This window comes from Atractosteus spatula, chromosome 17, assembly GCF_055471065.1.
Source record: "Atractosteus spatula isolate fAtrSpa1 chromosome 17, fAtrSpa1.hap1, whole genome shotgun sequence".
NCBI classification, from domain to species: Eukaryota; Metazoa; Chordata; class Actinopteri; order Semionotiformes; family Lepisosteidae; genus Atractosteus; species Atractosteus spatula.
Window position 1 is genome coordinate 11285798 of NC_142722.1, and position 20746 is coordinate 11306543.

The 20746-nt window shown below is 40.2% G+C and overlaps 1 protein-coding gene across 1 annotated transcript in view; it reads left to right on the plus strand.

Moving 5' to 3' along the window:
* Positions 1 to 20746, plus strand: part of dnah10 (dynein axonemal heavy chain 10) — a 49605-nt gene that overhangs the window by 27517 nt on the left and 1342 nt on the right. Inside the window, exons 56-77 of the mRNA XM_088935671.1 lie at positions 32 to 193; positions 685 to 859; positions 1610 to 1791; positions 2208 to 2344; positions 2781 to 2998; positions 3249 to 3470; positions 4553 to 4700; positions 5696 to 5975; positions 6558 to 6787; positions 7416 to 7689; positions 8101 to 8205; positions 11329 to 11483; positions 12076 to 12230; positions 12938 to 13121; positions 14404 to 14604; positions 15986 to 16195; positions 17328 to 17423; positions 17534 to 17705; positions 18072 to 18203; positions 18520 to 18731; positions 19296 to 19463; positions 19822 to 20002. Coding sequence (XP_088791797.1) covers positions 32 to 193; positions 685 to 859; positions 1610 to 1791; positions 2208 to 2344; positions 2781 to 2998; positions 3249 to 3470; positions 4553 to 4700; positions 5696 to 5975; positions 6558 to 6787; positions 7416 to 7689; positions 8101 to 8205; positions 11329 to 11483; positions 12076 to 12230; positions 12938 to 13121; positions 14404 to 14604; positions 15986 to 16195; positions 17328 to 17423; positions 17534 to 17705; positions 18072 to 18203; positions 18520 to 18731; positions 19296 to 19463; positions 19822 to 20002 — 3999 coding nt within the window. The remainder of the gene's footprint in view (positions 1 to 31; positions 194 to 684; positions 860 to 1609; positions 1792 to 2207; positions 2345 to 2780; positions 2999 to 3248; positions 3471 to 4552; positions 4701 to 5695; positions 5976 to 6557; positions 6788 to 7415; positions 7690 to 8100; positions 8206 to 11328; positions 11484 to 12075; positions 12231 to 12937; positions 13122 to 14403; positions 14605 to 15985; positions 16196 to 17327; positions 17424 to 17533; positions 17706 to 18071; positions 18204 to 18519; positions 18732 to 19295; positions 19464 to 19821; positions 20003 to 20746) is intronic.

Consider the following 20746-nt stretch of genomic DNA (forward strand, 5'->3'; position numbering starts at 1 on the left):
TTGTTATTTTTGCACTCTCTGCTTCTTTCAGGACAGTGTAAACGCTTGGAAGGGGGTTTGGATAAACTGAAGGAGGCGAGTGTGCAACTAGCAGAGCTCAACACAAAGCTGGCTGAACAAAAAGTGGTGTTAGCTGAGAAATCTGCTGCCTGTGACATACTGCTCCAGGAGATCTCCACCAACACGGCTGTTGGTAAGTGTGCATGATCAACATTATACTCCAAAGGCCATGGCTGAGGAAAATAACTACGACCATTCCCACAGCATATCCCGAAGGCCCACATCATGTACACTTTCTGCCTTACAAACTGAAGCACAACTTCGTTATAAAATTCTAGGAATTCGTTTGGTTGCTATTAGGTAACTGATATGAGGATCCCCTTCAGCTGTTTCTTAGAAGAACCTGACGACAAACTGCAAACGGAATAAACAACATTATATTTATAGACAAAACGTTCCTTCCCATCATCACAACACTTTCATATATACAGTATGTATGGTGAAAGGTTGTTTGTAGTATTTTATGAGAATAGCATCTCGTGATTACATCTTGAATATATGAACGCCACATGTAACACCCTCCTTTGTGTTCACCCTGGCTTTTTGGATAATGATGTCAGCCTCCACTGCAGGTGCTGATGCTTAATGTGTTAATGGTGAGATAAACCATTCTCTGACCTACAGCGGAGGAGAAGAAGAAGCTGGCAGAGGACAAGGCAGTGGAGATTGAGGAGCAGAACAAGGTGATCGCGGTGGAGAAGAAGGATGCAGAAAGCTCACTGGCTGAGGCTCTGCCCGCCCTCGAGGCAGCCAGGCTGGCACTGCAGGATCTGGACAAGTCTGACGTGACTGAGATCAGGTACAGTAGTCTAGGCTGGTCTACACACAGTAGCCACTGTAATGGACATCCGATGCTAACACTCCAGCATTCCACAGACTTCTTTTCAAGAAAATAAATATTGCCTTTATGTTTTCAATAGCTATCATTTTTCAGATGCTTTATATTTAATAGATGTGGTTCATTTTACAGTTTTTTTTAATTGAAATATAATTGTTTTGCATTGTTTTGAGATAAGTGTAAATGTACAGTGTACAAAGAAGGTGTAAATATTGAAGAAGGCTCCACGGCCGAAACGTTGTGTTCTCTTTCTTCTTTTTTTCAGCATGGAATAAACCTATTACTTGTAAATATTGACATATCACTGATAGGCATTTTTGAAAGAAAGAAGGTGTCTTTCAGTATGTGCAAAAAACAAATTCAATGCTAAATTGTTACCTGAGACCCATTCACATAGATTACATGTTTTGTTTTTATGCATCTGGTGAAGGAGAATGTAAGTATGAATGTATTTTTGTTTGTTTTATTTGATGTATTTATATTTTCAAGGGTCCAGAAATAGTTCATTTGTGTTGCTGTGCTGTGATAGTCCGTTTCTTTCCTGTGTGCAGTACACTCTTGCCCACTTTAAAAATGGGAGAGGAAAAGAAACCGTCACTGCCCATAAGTCTTTAACACTCAGAACTTTACTGTAGGAATATTAAAAAAGATACCTGGCAGTTTTATGAATGTTATTTTGTCTTTTTGTTTTCTTGAATTGAAATTTTACAGATCATTTGCCAAACCACCAAAGCAGGTCCAGGTAGTGTGTGAGTGTATCTTGGTCATGAGGGGGTATAAAGAGATCAGCTGGAAGAGTGCTAAAGGAATGATGTCAGAGGCCAACTTCCTGCGATCCCTCATGGAGATGGACTGTGATGGCATCAGTGCTGGACAGGTCAAAGTTGTGAGAGGTAACATTGTTAACATTAGAAATGCTAACCACAATTTCCCACAAAATAGATTATAAATGATAACATGGAGCTACAGTATCTGAATACAAATTAAGCTCATAATTCATATGTGCTTCTCCTAGGGCATTTACCAGTCCATTTGTCCATCAGTGCTACTGCATAGTTTTATGAATTTTCACCTCAGGTGAAGATACATTTTGACCTTGGTAGCTGAGCAGTTTCTCTACTATAACAAAAGTACAATTGTGGTATATACATAATATACTTGGCTCTAATGGAATATCTTAAAGTCAGATTATTTTCTGTTAACTTTGTTTTCTCTACTATTAGAGAAGGTAGTCCCAAGAGTTGATGACTGCATTCCATTGCTGGTGTCGAATTGTAAATCCTTCTATAATGCTGATGTTTTGTTTTAGGCTTTTTAAAGAACTTAAACACAACCTTTGAAGAAATGCAAGCCATCAGCAAAGCAGGATCTGGAATGCTGAAGTTTGTGGAAGCTGTAATGGGATACTGCGATGTAGCCAGGGAAATTAAACCCAAAAGAGAAAAGGTAGAATTGGCTTGGTTGGTATTGTATTAATTACACAATATAAAATGGATGGTCTGGTGCAGAGCAAATTCAGGAACAGGTAAAGGAACCTACCATATGCAGATATACAGGTATATTACCGGTAGCAAAATTGTAATTGATCCCATCTGGCTATAAAAGAAATGCCTGGCTCACTGTTTCAATCTGCAACAAATCTTCCTTTGGACTATCTGCATTTTTATTTTGCAGGGCTATAAAAAAAGTACAAATCTTGGATAGAAGCACTTATTAAAATAATTTCACAACTAAATCACATTGCTAGACGCAACAATAGATCAGTAAATCACCAAGGAGAAAGCTTCGATTCACAGATGGACCACTTGTGTTGAATTCAGTGTGTGAAGATTCTCAAGTCTCGAATGTTTTGCGATCGTTGATTCTCCTGCTGTACTCCTAGGTGGCCAGGTTGGAAAAGAACTTTTTCCAGAGCAAGAGAGAGCTAGAGCGTATCCAGAACGAGCTGGGGGCCATCCAGAGGGAGCTGAAGGCCCTGGGGGATAAGTACGAGGAGGCCATGCGGGAGAAGCAGCAGCTGCAGGCGGAGGCAGAGATCATGGAGAGGCGGCTCATCGCTGCAGACAAGCTCATCTCAGGACTGGGATCTGAGAATGTCCGGTAAGCAGCATGGAGGGCTCATCACAGTGCTGAAGCACGCAGTTTTGTCTATGATTTAAAGGTGACTCTGAGGGCATTTGAGTAACATTTGAAAAAAACTCAGAACAGATCTAGAAGACCTCATGTATTTAAAACTCGATTGAAAGAAGATTTAACACTACGGTGGATTTCCTTTTTTAAAAAAAATAGATATAGTTGGCATAAAAGCTAACTATACCATACCTGCTCCCTGTGCTGTGTGTGTTCTCAGGTGGACCAATGACCTGGAAGAGCTGAAGCAGAAGAGGGTCCGCCTGCTGGGGGACTGCCTGATCTGCGCCGCCTTCCTCAGTTATGAGGGGGCCTTCAGCTGGGACTTCCGCAAAGAGATGGTGTACGAGAAGTGGCAGCAGGATGTGCTGCAGAGGGGCATCCCCGTCAGCCAGCCCTTTCGTGTCGAGAGCCTGCTGACCGACGAGGTGGAGATCAGCAGGTGTGTGTTCCGCTGGACAGTGGCACTCGCATGCTGACACTCTTCCCCCAGCTCTGCAAATCCGGGAAATCGGGAAGGCAGGCACCCCTGAGCATCACCGGTAATGAAGCTGGCAACTTCTTAGATGCAGCCATCATTGTCAAATATAACTAACAGGAGAATTTTCTGAGCTTTCCAATGGGAATTCCAGTAGCCTCCAATTTACCATGCAACTAATTGGCCTTTTCACAGTATCCTGGAGGGAGCTTTGTGTCCTGTATTTCAACAGTGATGATATTATGGAATGGTGTTTTTTAGAAAATCCTCTACTTTTTATTGGTGTATGAAAAAAAGAAAAAAAAACATTATATAACTTGGGCAGTTATACTTGCTAGTCATCTTTATTTTTTAGAAAAAAAACACATTTAATTCTTAAGCCTTAAAAACAACACCAATCTGTCAGTGAGTTCTCATAGAGTTGAATTCTTTCTACACTAGATGGCAGAATTTGCCTTTTTTTACATCCAGATTCATACAACTCAGAGAGAATCTACAAAACATTACTGGTCAAAGACCATAGCCTTCCCTATAGCTGCAAAGGAACAAGCAAAGCTTTATTCCATGCTGAAAAGAGAAGAAACACAACTTTTCGGCTCTGGAGCCTTCTTCTCTAGCTACTGTCTGCAATCCTTGTTTATTCCTACTATTAACCATCCATCCTTTTTCTAACCGATCTTCCAGTTGAGGTACATGGGGGAGCCAGAGCCTGTCCCCACAAGCAACAGGTGTAAGACAGGGTCCACCCTGGATGGGGACATGTCAGTCCATCGCAGGGTGGACTCACAGACACGTGCACGCTCACACCTCGACACTAATTAACTGACCAGTATATCTTTGGACCCTGGGAGGGAAAGCAGAGCAGGCGACTAGAATCCACAGGAACATGGGGTGAACATACAAACTCCACACAGATAGCACCCCAGGTCCAAAGTTGATCCCAAGGCCTTACCTCTGCGAAGTTGTTCCCATGCTAACCCCTGTGCCACCTTGCTACCCTACTAAGCATACATGCATTATTTTAAATGCGTTGTGCTGTTCTGTAGGTGGGGCTCTGAAGGCTTGCCTCCAGACGAGCTGTCGGTTCAGAACGGCATCCTGACCACACGAGCCAGCCGCTTTCCCATGTGTATTGACCCCCAGCAGCAAGCTCTGAACTGGATCAAGAAGAAGGAAGGGCGCAACAATCTCAAGGTACAAAACAAATCCAAATGCCAGTTTTTAAGAAGGTACATCTACTGTATGGCCTTAAGAAATATTTCCAAATCAAGTGTGCCGTGACTGTATATTCCCTTTCATTCTGGTTTGTCTTTTTTGTGTTTTTAATTTTATCCCCACTCAATGTAGAACTGCCAGTTGCTTCTTTGCAGCTGTGCTCTTGTGCTGCCGACCCGTTGGGCCTTTAATACTGGTCACATTACCAGGTACTTGGCACCTTCCACAGGAGAATTTGCACAATTCGGAGGAGTGGTGCATTTCTCACTGTCACATAAGCCTGCTGGTGCCCAGGAAGGGAGTTGCTGGAGAACTGGGTGAGCCTGGGTTAAGTAATGCCAACCCTACCCCATGATGGAGTTTTGCCAGCTGTGCAGTGCCCTTGGGGAATTATGGTCTCAGTCAGTGAGTGCTATAACTCGTGCAGTAGTTTTTTTTCTTGTGAACATATGTTCAGGAAAGAGCAAGAAGAGGAATTAACAGTTATAAACATAAATCTCATACAAAAATTTGAATTTAAAGACTAAAAGAAAGGAAAAAAAGGCTAAATGAGCCTCTTTATTCCTCTTGACAGGAGGAAGCACCTGCCTGTGTTGTCAAGATTTTTGCTATAGCAAAATGTAATTTAGCTGTATGTCCTTCTGTAAAAGCACTTTTTGTGACTGAATTTGACCAAGTGCAATCTAAGGGTATCTCATTCTTCACCCTATCTTGTAAGATAGATTTTTATATTATTGTCAGGCCCACCAGCAAATGCTGTAATACCTGAAGATTATTAATAATTTAATATTCCTCATTAAGAGGCACTTTGTGCAAGTTTGTCAGTATTGCATTCTGTAGTGTTCTATAAATCCTTATAAGATTGGTTTTATTTCATTCATATAAGCATGTTTTTAATCAATGTACGTTGAATTTCATAGCATGTGTTCAAAAGATTCTCCTGAGAAGTTTTGAATATCACTATTTTGTTCCAGATTTCCTCTTTCAATGATCCAGATTTCCTCAAGCAGCTAGAAATGGCAATCAAGTATGGCTTCCCCTTCCTGTTCCAAGACGTTGATGAGTACATTGATCCCGTGATCGACAATGTCCTCGAGAAGAACATTAAAGGAGCTCAGGGTCGGCAGATCATTGTGCTTGGTGATAAGGAAGTGGACTACGACCCAAACTTTAAACTCTACTTGAACACCAAACTGGCCAACCCAAAATATTCCCCTTCAGTATTTGGAAAGGCAATGGTCATTAACTACACAGGTATTAAAAAATAATCTATCATCACAAGATACTGTAGCACACAAACCTGGAATTTGAATGTGTTGAGAAAGCACAATACCATTAATGCGTTACGTTTTGTACTTCTTACATTATGTAGGATTCAGTTACTGCGTATTATTTCTCAACTTGCAGTTATTTAATACACTAATCAAAACCTTCAATAAACACTACTGAAATATCAAGAACTAAAAGTAGTCTAAAATTAAACAAAGTAATGTAATATAAATATTAAAGAACTGAATTTACAATGATAAATCATACAAGATAAATTTAAGGAGTCTTAGCATGTGTCTTGAGTTAGTACATCAGTTTGATCTTAATATTAGATTGCATAAAGTGTAATTTTATCATGCTATTCTTAAGGAGATTGTAATAAAACAGTTTTAAATTTAGACAACCTGGAATCAGATATTGTATTAATTACTGTTGAATTACATAAAATGCATGCAAGTGATTCATACAGACATGAAGGTCCTGAGCTGATTCAGTCTGTAGGATGGTCTCCAGCTCCCCAAATGAGGCTGGTATGTTGTGAATGGACCTCTCCTGTTCTGTGCGCAGTGACTCTGAAGGGCCTGGAGGACCAGCTGCTCAGCGTGATTGTGGGCTTCGAGAGGAAGGAGCTGGAGGAGCAGCGTGCTCGTCTGATTCAGGAGACGAGCGAGAACAAGAAGCTGCTGAAAGACCTGGAGGACTCGCTGCTGCGGGAGCTGGCCACCTCCACTGGGAACATGCTGGACAACGTGGAGCTGGTCCAGACCCTGGAGGAGACCAAGTCCAAGGCCACTGAAGTGAGTCCTGCACCGGCCGAACCAACACCACAACACCACATCGCTGAATTCTCATTCCACCCACTGGCACTCTGGGAATCCTACCATTAATTTGGCAGGCAGCTAATATTAAGTGTGATGTACAAGGGTTATGATTACCTGTTTGTTTTACAAGTTAATTTTAGCGCCATTTTATGCTGCTGGGTTTGCTGGAGAAATCTGAGTGAGTACAGTGACCCTGTCTTCATCTGGGATTTGAACCCGCAATCTTCCTGTCAGGATGCCAGAACTGGCCATAAAATCAATTCTCACATACTGTAGATCGTCTCAAATGGAGACATTTTTAGAATATATTTACTCTTTGAGAAATATGGTGATTTTAACAGCTAGTTCTGCAATCATTCATTTTTTTATCTCCTTCAGTCCTTTGCTTGGAGTTTCTAGCAAACTTATAATGTAAATTCAGGGAATGAAGGTCTTATTATTAAGTTTGTTAAATGTATTTGTGCATTGAAACCAGTTCAAACAGATTTTTTGTGTTTTTCATTAAGAGAGAGTAATGGTGTTTTTTTGATTGATGCAGGCAATAAAAGTCGGTTTTCCCATGCCAAATGGCACTGAGTTTGTTCCTGTGTTTTGCTGTTCGAAGGTGTCGGAGAAACTGAAACTGGCAGAGAAGACAGCAGTTGACATTGACAAACTACGTGATGGTTACAGGCCTGCTGCCAAGAGAGGTGCCATTTTATTCTTCGTGCTGGCTGAGATGGCGCTGGTGAACACCATGTACCAGTATTCCCTGGCTTCTTACCTGGACATTTTTGATTTTTCCTTGCGGAAGTCACTGCCAGACTCCATCCTGGTCAAGAGACTGAAGAACATCATGGACACACTCACTCACAACGTCTATAACTATGGCTGCACTGGTTAGTGTCGGGGCCAGACTAAGAGAAAACTATTTACGGTGCAAGCTTATTGCTCAGTTATTTTGAAAGTATACTCTTCAGTCCTGCAGCATATTCTTGCTTCTTGTTGCAAGTAGTGGTAAACATAAATTACAAATCAAGCTTTAAAAAATATTATTATGATTGTTTTCTAGATCACAAATGGGAAAACAAAAATATAGATATCTGTACTTTAACACGTATAGTATGAATTAATATTAATATAGTATGAAGTAATATTAATAACTCTACTAATATTTGTATTATTTTACGATTGGTCCTTGCATGTCAATGTTATTAGGAATCCATCATTAGTCTGTTTGGTAATAAATGAAGTTAGTATTCTACTAGAAACCTACATTGATAATATTTGGCAATATGTTTTGTTCACAGGCTTGTTTGAGAAGCACAAACTGCTCTTCTCATATAACATGACCATCAAAATAGAGCAGGCAGAGGCAAGAGCACCACAGGAAGAGCTGGATTTCTTCCTCAAGGGTAGGGCTGTCCACGTTCCCATCACCATCCTTACAGCTGCTTCTGTTTCGCTTAATGTGGATGTGATCTGCCTATACACTTGCATGTGATAGTAATTATATTACAGGATATTTTATTAGAATCGACTTTTGGTGTCTAGGATTAGAATTTTATGAATAACACAAGACATGAAATATCTACATATAAAACTCAGATTAATGTGATAATTACACTCAAAAATAATAATCAGCTTATATTTAACCACATTTTATTACATTTTTAAAACACAACAAAAAACAAATTACTATAGGTATATGAAAAATGTGCAGAGAAGGAACAGATAGGGGCAGGGCAGAGGGTACATAGTAGAAAGCAATAGTATATTTGATATAAACTTTGACTGCAAATGAATGCAAGTGTTTTTTTAAGGTTATTGTGGTCCTGCAAGGCCTGCAGACCAAAGACATCATGCCTGAAGGCTGATCATAGCTAGGAAATCGTCAACAAAAGCATGATTCAGATCTGGAACGTGTTGGTGCATTAGTAGCAGGTTTGGCCTGTGGGGTCTCAAATGCATTACACAGGCTGAAGTGGTGGCATTCTCAGACAGAATTCGCAGTCCTCCTGGGACACATAAACACATTGGTACCAAACCTAACAGGCTGCTAATGTGCTACCAAATGCTCTGAAAAACACAAAAACCACAGGAGAAAAATATGCATTTAGAGGAAGGTTACTTTTTTTCCTATCTGCAGCAACTTAGTATGAGGATTTTAGGGAAAGGGGGAAATGGTTTTCTGTTTTTATTCAAAACTGCTTTTCTTTTTAAAGACGCCAGTGATTTTCTCCCTTAGGGTTCATTTGAGTATAGAATTGAATCTAAAATAGGAAGATTCTTTTCTTGTTTTCTTCAAAGAGGCTTATAAAAAGCCTTAAAATAGACACAGCTGCCAAGATTTGAGCTGTGGCAATGCAGTGCTTGTATAGAGAGATCAATAGTGCATTTTTACATTATTTCCAAATTCAAACAAATGCATCCTTTATCACTATGCAGGGTAGATTGCTTTACGATATAGTTTTATGCTAAATTATAATTGCTTTAACTGCCAAAGGCTGTTTAACGTTCATGTCAGCTGTTTTACTCACAGAGAGACATTTTGAAAGTTAAACAAACAAACATGGATCAGCCACAAAAATCAGTGCTTAAAAGGTGTGGCAGGAAATTGCAAGTGCAAGCAAGAAATGCCCTTGTTAAAGCAGACAGGGTCAATGAACCTCACTTTCTAAATTGTTCTGCTTCTGGTAAGAACAATAAGAAAGTGACCTGTTTGCTATGTCTGCTGGATTGTTTTATATTTTAATTGCTTGAGAAATGTAGTTTTTGCCAGAGTTTGTTTTTAAAATCTCAGTTATATTACATGGTTATTATATGAGAGACAGTCACACATTGGGTTTAAAGAGGCCTGACGTTCTCCAGGCAGGAAGGGTGCTGTTATATAAAGATTCCCCCACTGTTGTCTGCACATTCCAGGCACAGTTTATGTATTGGGTCAGCAATACCGGCTCCTGCTGCTGAAGCAGCTGTGGGAGGCTGTGTACTGTATGTTGCACAGAGCAGCCTGGGACTGTATTCCTCCTCCCTGTCAGCCTTGGTGCATTGGCATCTCCACGCCCTCATTACAGAGCTACTGAAGCTCCCCTGCATGTGCATTGCCAATGGGATGTATCCTCTCACATTCCAGCCCCCAAGGTTGTCCACACAGGTGTAGGTCACTGTTCTTCCACACAGGGGCAGCACTGCAAGTGTGACCAGCTCCTCTGAAGTGGACTGGGTAAACATTTGTATTTACTTTAAAGCACCGAGAAGCAAAAGGCATCATTTAAATGTCCTCTGGAATTTGGGTTACTGCATGGTTCTTAAATGTTTTATTAAAGTTAAAAATTTGGATATTAAAAAAATAAACTATTTAATACAACAAATTTACTACAATATTTTTGGTGGTCTACACCAAACTGCAATTGCCTACTGTATCTGGAATTCACACAATTCTTAAAAATAAATACTTCTAACTTGTTGTGAAATGGTTTGTTTTGGAAAAGTTAGCAACATCATTTTTAATATCAGCATTGCATCATTGCTGAGATTGAGATAGAATATTAGTATACATAAATAATTCTAGCTCTGGCTTTATTTGACATTGGGATTGTCCTTTTGAAAACAACAAGATGGTTTGTGATTGCCTCTTAAAAATGTTCAGTCAAAATATGTTTTTTACCTGGCATTTTCCCCCTGACCCGTCAGTGTGGTTTATCAATGATGAGCGGGTTTCTTCTCTTCCTCTGGAGATTGCTCACTGTTCACAGATTGACTACACAGTTAGCAATGATCCCAGCCTTTCAATAAAAAACTCTCCAATCACTATGAACAGCTTGTCCTGAGTGCTGCTCATGCTGCTGCAGTGTTCTGCATTGCTCAGCAGGCAGCATTTTTTCATGACAAGTGTTCTGATATCTTGAACATGTCTATAGTTGCAATCAAAGTAGCTCTAAGCCTTAGATCAAATGGTAAATGGTGCTAATAGCTATATTGTACACCTTAACTTTCAGTGGTTTGACAGGATTTTGTCATGCCAATAATTTTACAGAAAAATATTGTAATTCAACTCCATCATCATCAACACCTTTTAATGTTACAGCATTTGAGTTCAAACAGCATTGTATTTATTCACAAAAATACATATTTTACTGCACATTGCCCGTTTGTACACTCTACAATGTCTCAACCATTAATTCTCATTCAAAATCAACCTGTGTTTCTAATATGATATGAAACAGACTGAGACGTTTAGGCCAATTAGCGGTGTCGTATAAAAACTTTGTGGCAGAGGTAAACATCCATTACATTACAAAGTTAAAAGGGTCTAAGTTTAAAGCATGGGCTTTAGTTCCGTCCTTGGGATAAAGGTGATAGAGCTGGATTAAGGGCAGGTATATGCTGCTTGAGCCCTGAAGGGGATTGCTGGGACACTGCCTTATGTTTGGGATGAGGCTGGCTGGGTATTGGCGAGAGGGCCGTGTAACAGATCGGTAGGGAGCAGATGAAAGCTACATGGCTGAAGGGCTAATGTCTCCCTCTTTGCTCAGGAAACCTCTCCCTGGAGAAAAGCAAGCGGAAAAAGCCCTGCAGCTGGCTGCCGGATCAGGGCTGGGAGGACATTGTGCGTCTGGCTGAGCTGTTCCCCGGGGTGTTCGGCACGTTGCCCGACGACTTGGCGAAGCACGAGGCGGAGTGGAAATCGGTGAGTGCCTCCGTGTCTCGCAAGGCTGCGGAACGTTGTAATTCTGCCCTGCATGTTGAGAGCAGAGGGAGAGGCTGTCCAACTAGGTGAGACACATTTCCTGTCCTGAAAAAGAGACTGTGATCAGTTGTGGTTGTAGGTGATCAGCACTTTGTTAAATACAACTCACAGATAATTGCCCTTTAAATATAAAGATTTTTACTTCGTCGTAGCAAATAAGCTCTCAGGATACTGTCATCCCTCTTCTCTTTGATGTGAAGAAATGATTTATTTTTGAGTGAACAATGTACACTACTAATGGGTCGGTGAACTTTATTTCAGATCATGTATACAGTATGTGAATTATGTATTCTTTCCCAGGAGTTGAACAATTGTTACATTTAACATGGAATAAGAATGTGCATTATCCTGAAATACTGTAGATGTATGTACAGACATTGGTCCCTTAACTACTGTAAATAAAAAATACGCCACCAGGAAAGGAGGTGGAGAGGACTGTATGTGTACTAGTATCAGAATGTTTTATGGTTTGTTGTTACATGAGTATTCCATTCTGACATCTGGTGTCTGTGTCTGTCTTATTGGTTCCTAGTGGTATGATTTAGATGGGCCAGAACAAGCTGCTTTCCCCCTGAAATACGAGGAGGTCTTGACAGCCTTCCAGAAGCTGCTGTTGCTGCGCTGCTTTCGTGTGGACCGTGTGTACCGTGCTGTCACCGATTATGTAACAGTGACCATGGGGGAAAAGTGAGTAACATTTTCACAGGGCGTCACCCTCCTTTCACACAGACACTCGTGTCCTTTATCCGCCTGAACCCAGCGAGAGCATCTCACAATGGCTCATAATCATAATTCCTGCTGCATGGAGACCAAGTTACATAGGTTGACTCTGACTACGAAGCTTGAATGTATGACTTCTGTCAAATACAGCAAACCACACCTTATGGAGCCACCAAATGGCGTGAGCATCTCCTGAATGCTTTCCTCATGAAATTTTTAAGAAGCCAAAAAAACCTCAAGCACAGTAAATCAATTATTCATACCAGTGGTGTTGGGGGAAAAAAAGAAAAAGCCTAGGCTATTAGGTGTTGATCTATAATTTAAATCCTCAGGTTTCTGAAGTAATTCTGTTCTGGATAATTAGCGGCAGATGAGTCTACATTTTATTACAGGACTGTCTTCATTATTTATGCAAGATTTTTTTAAAAAGGAAAACACCTTCCAATGGATAATTAATACCCTTACACCAGTAAAGCCACAACAACACACTGATGCTCATCACATTTCTTCTATCTGAGAGAGCATTGTGCCTTCTTGTTTTTCCGACAGCTTTCTCTGACTCCAGAGTCTCCAGGTCATGAAAATTTGTGTTCGTCTGTAGGAGAAAAAAGCAGGTGTTTCAGTGTGTTCTGAAAGTGTAAAATATCCATTTCTGTTTTTCTTGTTGCCTCCAGGTATGTACAGCCTCCAGTCATCAGTTTTGAGGCTATCTTTGAGCAGAGCACTCCCACCTCTCCCATCGTGTTCATCCTGAGTCCCGGCTCGGACCCAGCCAGCGATCTGATGAAACTGGCAGAGAGGACAGGCTTTGGGGGCAGCCGGCTGAAGTTTCTAGCCATGGGCCAGGGTCAGGAGAAGGTACAGGAGCTCACTGTGTGGTCACTGTGACTTCGCTTGGTCATAATAGTTCATTTTTTTGACACCAAATTGTAAAAATAGACCTGGCTAGCTCCAATTTGAATAAATCAAATCTTTATTAAATCCTTTAAGGACACAGGTTCAAGAGCTCTCTAACTGCCTGCCATGAATGTGTGTGTTCTGTATTGGACTGGTCTCCTATCCAGGCTAATTCTTGCCATGCAATCTGTGCATACAGGATCACTCTCCACCTCAGCATCTTGGGATACAGTGGTTCCTGAAAATATACTGTATGGATGGACAGAAGGGTACAATATAATGTAAATTCGAATTAATGCTGGTATATTGTAATCCATAAATTGCATTGGTGGACATATATGTTGTTAAAGTGTCCTTAAAAAAAAAATCAGAGTCACAGCAGCTCATCGGGCCAGAGCTTGTCCTCGTGTCTGTAGCGTTAACAGGACTCGAGAGCATCAGACTCCTGGATGGACAGCTGGGCACAGCTGGGTAGACTAGAGCACTTGGGTAAATTATCATGTCCTGTATTAGTGTCCTCATTATAATGGAATATTTTCTTGATCAATAGAAGTATGTCCCAATGATTTTAAATAAAACGGAACAGGATAAATCAACAGCTCCAAATAATCTTCAGGACTAATTTGTAAATCATATGAACAGCTGTAATGTTGAGATGAATTCAAGCACTGGATCAGGTGTCTTCATTAAGAATGGTAGGGAAAGCAGAAAGGAGCTGTATGCAGTCAGTACCAGAATAGAAAGAGGGGAAGGCAGCTTGTGCAATTTAATAGTTTGATCGATCCACTCAGGGTTTGTATTCCTCTGAGTCTGTCTGTTTTATGGATGCTGCAAAAAAAACAAATTTTATTAGGCGCAATGTTTAAGGAATATGCAAATATGGAAAATAACATATCTTTGGGCTTCATTTATACATTTTAAAGAATCATTACATGTACTCACATAGTCTAGCTGTTCAGCTTTTATAAAACATTTAAATGTTTTATTTATGTGAGACATTGTATCTTTGTTACACTTTCATGAAGCTTTTTTATTTAACACTCGGAAACTAAATATCCATTGCCTTCATCATTTGGAAAACTTTGATTTGGAACACAACCAACGTACTCACACAATATGAAAGGAATAAAGTTTTAAAAATTTAATTAGAAATAGATGTTGGGTGTTTGTTCATTGTTATTTAAAATATATTTTTTAATGGAAATGTTCTTGTTGATACTTGTTATTTCACCATCTCCACCAGGTGGCACTGCAGCTGTTAGAGACGGCTGTTTCCCGGGGGCAGTGGCTCATGCTGCAGAACTGTCACTTGCTGGTGAAGTGGCTGAAGGAGCTGGAGAAGTCTCTGGAGAGAATCACCAAACCCCACCCAGACTTCCGCCTCTGGCTCACCACTGACCCCACCAAGGACTTCCCTATCGGAATCCTGCAGAAGTCGTTGAAGGTACTGTACATGTGCAGTGAGACCATGTGCAGACAAGATTAATTGTACCTTATAAAACAAGGCTGCAATGTTACTGCACATGGCTTTATAATCTGAACCTAGCTGTTTTAATTGGCTGTTATTTGTGATTTATTAATTAGAGTTGGTTGAAAAAATAACAGATTTCTCTGAGATGTTAGTCTTATAGAATATTGTAGTGAAAAAATGTTATAATCTTAAGAGTTACTTCACTGAGGTCACTGTACATATGTTAGCAATTAAAAACCGTACAAATAAAGAGCAATACAATATAAATAATGTAGCTCAACCTCTTGATCGCTCCACTGGGAGTTTGGAACTAGCTACCCAACCATGATTTTGAAGTTGACAAAATTGACTTCCAAGACGTGGCTTGAAGATATTCTTGGATATCAACCAAAAGACAGGGCAATTGGCCTCCTGTTTGTAACTTTTCTAATGCTCTTTTATATTCATGCTGATGTGAATAGAGTGACTATGTAGTATTTTTTACATATTTATTTATAGGATTTGGTAAAAACAAATGAAAATTAAAATCAGAGCAATGTTATACAATTGAAGTACATTTAAATTATACATGGTATAAAGTCACATGGCTGTTGGTAGTGAGCTGTAAAGGTCAGTCAGTGATCTTTGGCAGCCAGTGGATAGTGTCAAGGTATTTTGTAGGATGCATTTACTGAAACAGTCTTCAATAGAAGAAGTTGAGGTTACTTAGAGTGCAATCACTGGAAGTGTGGACTTTATACTTAATTTTGATAAAAAAGGGGGCAAAATTATCTTACAAACTGTCAGAACATGAAATAAAGCTTTGACACACTGTGAAACATGGTATCAATTGAACCATGTAGAGTAAATATTTTCACTAATTCCAAGTGTCGCAAAACTCTCTCATCCAGAGTATGTGTGGGTGGGGCGGCCTGCTTCCAGTCCAGCAAAATCAAGTGCCTAGCTAAAGGATAGTAAAGACATTATCATCTGACTGCAATTCCAGCAAAGATATTTTAACTAGGTGGGTTGGCAAAAAAGGCAGCCAGTGGACTAGCAGCAGGGCACTTTTCGTAGGATGCATTTATTGCAAAAGTATTAGACAGAGATCCAAAAATTACAGAATGCTGGATAAAATCAAAACATATAAAGTACCTGCTGCTACGATCATTCAATAAGGGATACATTTTTTCAAGTTAAATTTTAGACTGTTGTAGATAATGAACTATCTTCAATGGTACACATCCATACTGTAGAAATCTGTATATGTGTTTTTCTGTTATTCAGCTGTCTGATTTTCACAATGTTAACAGCTGCTATGAAAGACACCAGCACTTCATAGTCTTACCTCCTGTGCTTTGTGTCCTCCTCCCAGGTGGTGACTGAGCCCCCAAATGGGCTGAAGCTGAACATGAGAGCCACGTACTTCAAGATCCCTCATGAGGCCCTGTCAGAGTGCCCTCACCCAGCCTTCAAGAGCCTGGTGTACGTGCTGGCCTTCTTCCACGCTGTGGTGCAGGAGAGGAGGAAATATGGCAAGATTGGCTGGAATGTGCCTTATGATTTCAATGAATCGGACTTCCAGGTAAGAGCATGTTTTTTAGCTTTCCGTCTATCTTTACAAACCCGCGCGAAGCTGGTTTATGTGTAGCTCCTGTGCCTCTCTAGAAAGAGCCCCCTTTATCCTTTCAACACTGCCTGTACTGTATCTGGGCAATGTGTACTATAACCTTGAGGCAATGTGGCACATCATGATAGTTGCCTGACAGTACAATACTGTATTTGTTATATGCCAATATAATTATGTATTAGGTGAAGTTTCCTTTCTAAGCACAAGCAATTAATTTGTCATGCATAGTTTGCGTGACATACCAGCCTATTTCTTTTTATACCTTATTGTTTTCAATACTGTACATTCATTGACCAACATACTAGTAGCTTGGCTAAATATACAAAGATGTGCCTCTGTGAGCGGCAAAAACTGTTTCATGGCAAGATCAAGACATGGCGTATAGTCCACAAATTTCTGTTATTCTAGGAGAATTGCATTCAGCTGATGTTGTGATGGCGATGGTGTGTGTTACTGAAGTATATTTTTTTGTGCAATATATGCCAGGGACCTGTGCAATACATTTATATTTATATCTATAGTTACTCTGTGTTCTGTGTACTGTTCTGTTCTAGTTTGTTCTTGTGCATCCGGACTGTGAGTAACTCTTGTATTGTATTGTATGTATTGTACCATTATTATATAATTCGTTACACTGTGGCTGTGTTGTGTGTGTTAAGCTGCTGTTGCACTGCAATTTCCCTCACGGGATCAATAAAGTATCTATCTATCTATCTATCTATCTATCTATCTATCTATCTATCTATCTATCTATCTATCTATCTATCTATCTATCTATACCAGTTTTCAATAGGATTGAGATCTAGGGGTTGTTCTGCTCAGGGAAGAAGAAAGTACATCTCATGCTCCTCAAAATCATCCACGCATTGCCTGACATTGATAGAGTCTGTTAAGTTCATTGGGAGGGGTCCTTTTTTATTATAACTCAGAAAAAACAGTCCACATGCATTTCTTTTCAAGCATAGCATTGCACTGACCCATACAGTTTCAGACTTCTCTGAGCACATGATGATACTTAAGATTTGATTGCTTTCATATGCATTACCTGCCGGTTGCTAAAGCTACTGTCCTTTCAAAACCCTTTCAGGTTTGCATGGAAATCTTAAACACTTACCTAACCAAATCCTACCATCAAGGAGACAGTAAGATTCCATGGGGAAGTCTGAAGTACCTGATTGGAGAGGTAGGGCTCATCTGTGCTTTCTGTTGTTTTACATGTAATGTGAGCTGGTCTTTGCAACAGTGTGCACATGATGCATAGACCTCTCTCATCTTCTGTCCAACGCTGTGCAGGTGATGTATGGAGGGCGTGCCATAGACAGCTTTGACAGAAGGATCCTCACTGTTTACATGGAGGAATATCTGGGGGACTTTATATTTGATACCTTCCAGCCCTTTCATTTCTTTAAGAACAAGGAAGTGGACTACAAGATTCCAGAAGCTGGACCCAAAGATAACTATGTTGGTGAGGTTTACCTGCAGTTTCATTTGATCTATGAGTAGGATTTTAAGTATTTTACTTTACTGTTGTTGCTTTTTATTACATTGATTTTTTATTTAGCTAAAAATAGCATTTTTAAACTTTGCATACTGTAATTCTGTAATTGTTCTAGCATTTTTAAAACCTGAAATGTGAAATGGATGTTGTAATTAATATGTGAATAAACATTTAGAATAATTACATTATAGTAACCCTTTACTTTTAAATATTCAGCTAACGTAGGTATGCTGATTTGATCAAAAATGGAAAGCCTTTTTTACTCCCAGTGGTAGGATTATTGGAGTTTTAAAAAAATACATAGAAACAATGTGATGTGTATGAATATTTCAGGGGAAATTGAATCCCTCCCTCTGGCCAACACTCCTGAGGTGTTTGGCCTTCACTCCAATGCTGAAATTGGCTACTACACCCAGGCAGCCCGGGACATGTGGACACACCTGATAGAGCTGCAGCCACAGACAGGTGAGACAGACTGTGCAGGATGACATTCTCTTTTTTATTACTATAGTTTCTGCTTTGGCATAGTTCATTCTGTAATGGGAGGCAGTGTCGTTTTCTGTAAAACTTCTACATTTTCAGAAAGATGAGAATACAAACTATATGATCCATAAAACCAGAACAGACTTAACAATTTAGAAACACTTCATGGTGTTCACATTGTGTTTTGTCACAAGTTTGTCACATTTTAGTGATTGAGGCACTAACTCAGTTTTATCACTCTAGCAAGAGCCTCAGTAAAGCAAAGCTGATCTCCAGCTCCTGTTTTCCTGTCTGATAGGGGAGTCTGGAGGAGGTATCAGCCGGGATGAGTACATCAGCCAGGTTGCCAAGGACATCCAGAACAAGCTGCCCAGAGTGTTTGACCTGGACGTGATCCGGAAGAAGTTTGGCCTGGAGATCTCGCCCACCTCCGTTGTGCTGCTGCAGGAGCTGGAACGTTTCAACAGGCTGGTGGTGCGCATGGCCCGCTCCCTGGCTGAGCTGCAGAGGGTGAGCAGCGCACTGCACCGTTTAAACCTGCTGTTTATGTAGCTGGTGTGCAGTGTAGTGAATGAATACTTGCTTGTATCAGTGAACTATTGGAATGACATACTCTCTCAGGCACTTTCCTACTGCTTTTAATTAATAACAGTGTTTAGAAATGCATTTCTCAGGATTCTGATCTTTCCTTCTCAAAGCCTTTTTTATTTTCTTCTGGCTTTAGGTTTGCAAAATATTAACTACAAATTCACGGACTGTGGTCAGAACTAGTGATGGCTTATTTAGTGCTCCAGGTTATGCATTCAGAGTTTTGTAACTAGGGATGGAAACACTAAAGTAGTGAAAAAACTGAAAAAAAAAGATCCAGATCAAATGTCTAACTTGCAAAACTTGAGCATGACTGAAGAGGCTGCAAAAACATCTAGACCAGCTGAGATGGTTATTATTTTGTAGTCATATTATGCTCAGAAAAAATTGGCTTGTAAATGGTTCCTTTTAATGATCGTCAAGTTGTGTTAAAACACAAATCATTCGTAAAGCTGTAAAGTGTGAAAATATGTCACGCTGTGCCAGGCTCTGGCTGGAGAGGTGGGCATGAGCAGCGAGCTGGACGAAGTGGCACGGGCCCTCTTCAACGGTCAAATCCCTGCCATCTGGCGGAAACTGGCACCCGACACCCTCAAGTCCCTGGGCAACTGGATGATCCATTTCAAGAGGAGGTTTGAGCAGTACAGCTCATGGGTAAGCCTAAGGACTATACTAAAGAGATGTCAAAGTATTTAGTCTTAGAAATCAGAATAGATAAAAAAAATATAAAAGTTTCCATTTCAAATATTCACATCCACTTTTAAATAGATGTGCCAATTAATCTTTAATATTATTATTGCTTGTAGTGTTTTATATATGAAACTATATGAAAGTTTTTGGAAGTATTTTCACACTACTGTGCAGTATTTCACCATGTTTTAGAAGATTTCTTAAAACCCATCACCTGCCATAATTAACATAAACAGTCATCATTATTTATAAGCACTGTCGTTTTATGACCTGATCAGATGAGATCCCTCATGCTGCTTCTGCATTTGGTCCTGTTCCCTAGGTTGAAGATGGAGAGCCCAATGTAATGTGGCTGTCTGGACTGCACATCCCTGAGTCTTACCTCACTGCTTTGGTCCAAGCTACCTGCCGCAAGAACGGCTGGCCTCTAGACCGGTCCACCCTCTACACTCAGGTCACCAAATACCGTACCGAGGAGGAGGTCACCGAGAGGCCAGGCCAAGGTACAGCTCCCCTCCTCATATCTCATCTCACTGCAGAACTCTTGACTAGCGGGACTGCACTGACGCTGCAGACAGCACCTCTCAACCCTGAAACCGCTGGTATAATTATACAGGCTATTCAATTGATGTTGTATATCATCTAATTTCCACTTGAACAGGACGCACAGAATTCCTTGTTATGTTATAGTGTGATTGGTTGAAAGGGCTCACTATTAGTAGTGATGAAAATGGCCTTTTTAGCACTTTGAATCACACAAAAAGCCAGTGAGATAATTACAGTTTTAAAAAAGCAATTATGATGTAGTGTAAAGAGTGCTAATAATAGACTTTTACATACTTGTTGAATAATACAGTGCTTTAAGTTATCATTTTAATGTAAAGAGAGCATTTTTAAAATAATTCTAAGAAACAGAGAGGATACTACATTTTGCAGAAGTGGGCATACTGTACCTAGTGTTTTATGGTGGCAAAGTACACAAAATGGACCAAATGATGTTTGTTCTTCAAATCTTCCACATCAGATCGCACTGTTATTCCAAACCAACTGAAGAGGTCCCGCTGCCTTTACTCAGGGATCAAAATCCATCTTAACACAATCAAGGCAACAGTTTTTGACAGTGATCTGGCCGCCAGCAGCCTTTATTATTAGATTATAGCATGCTTTCTGTGTACTATGAAAGGAAAGATCTTGAAAGGGAGAGGCAATGCAGAAGTCCGTGTGGCTTTCACAATTGCAAGCGCATC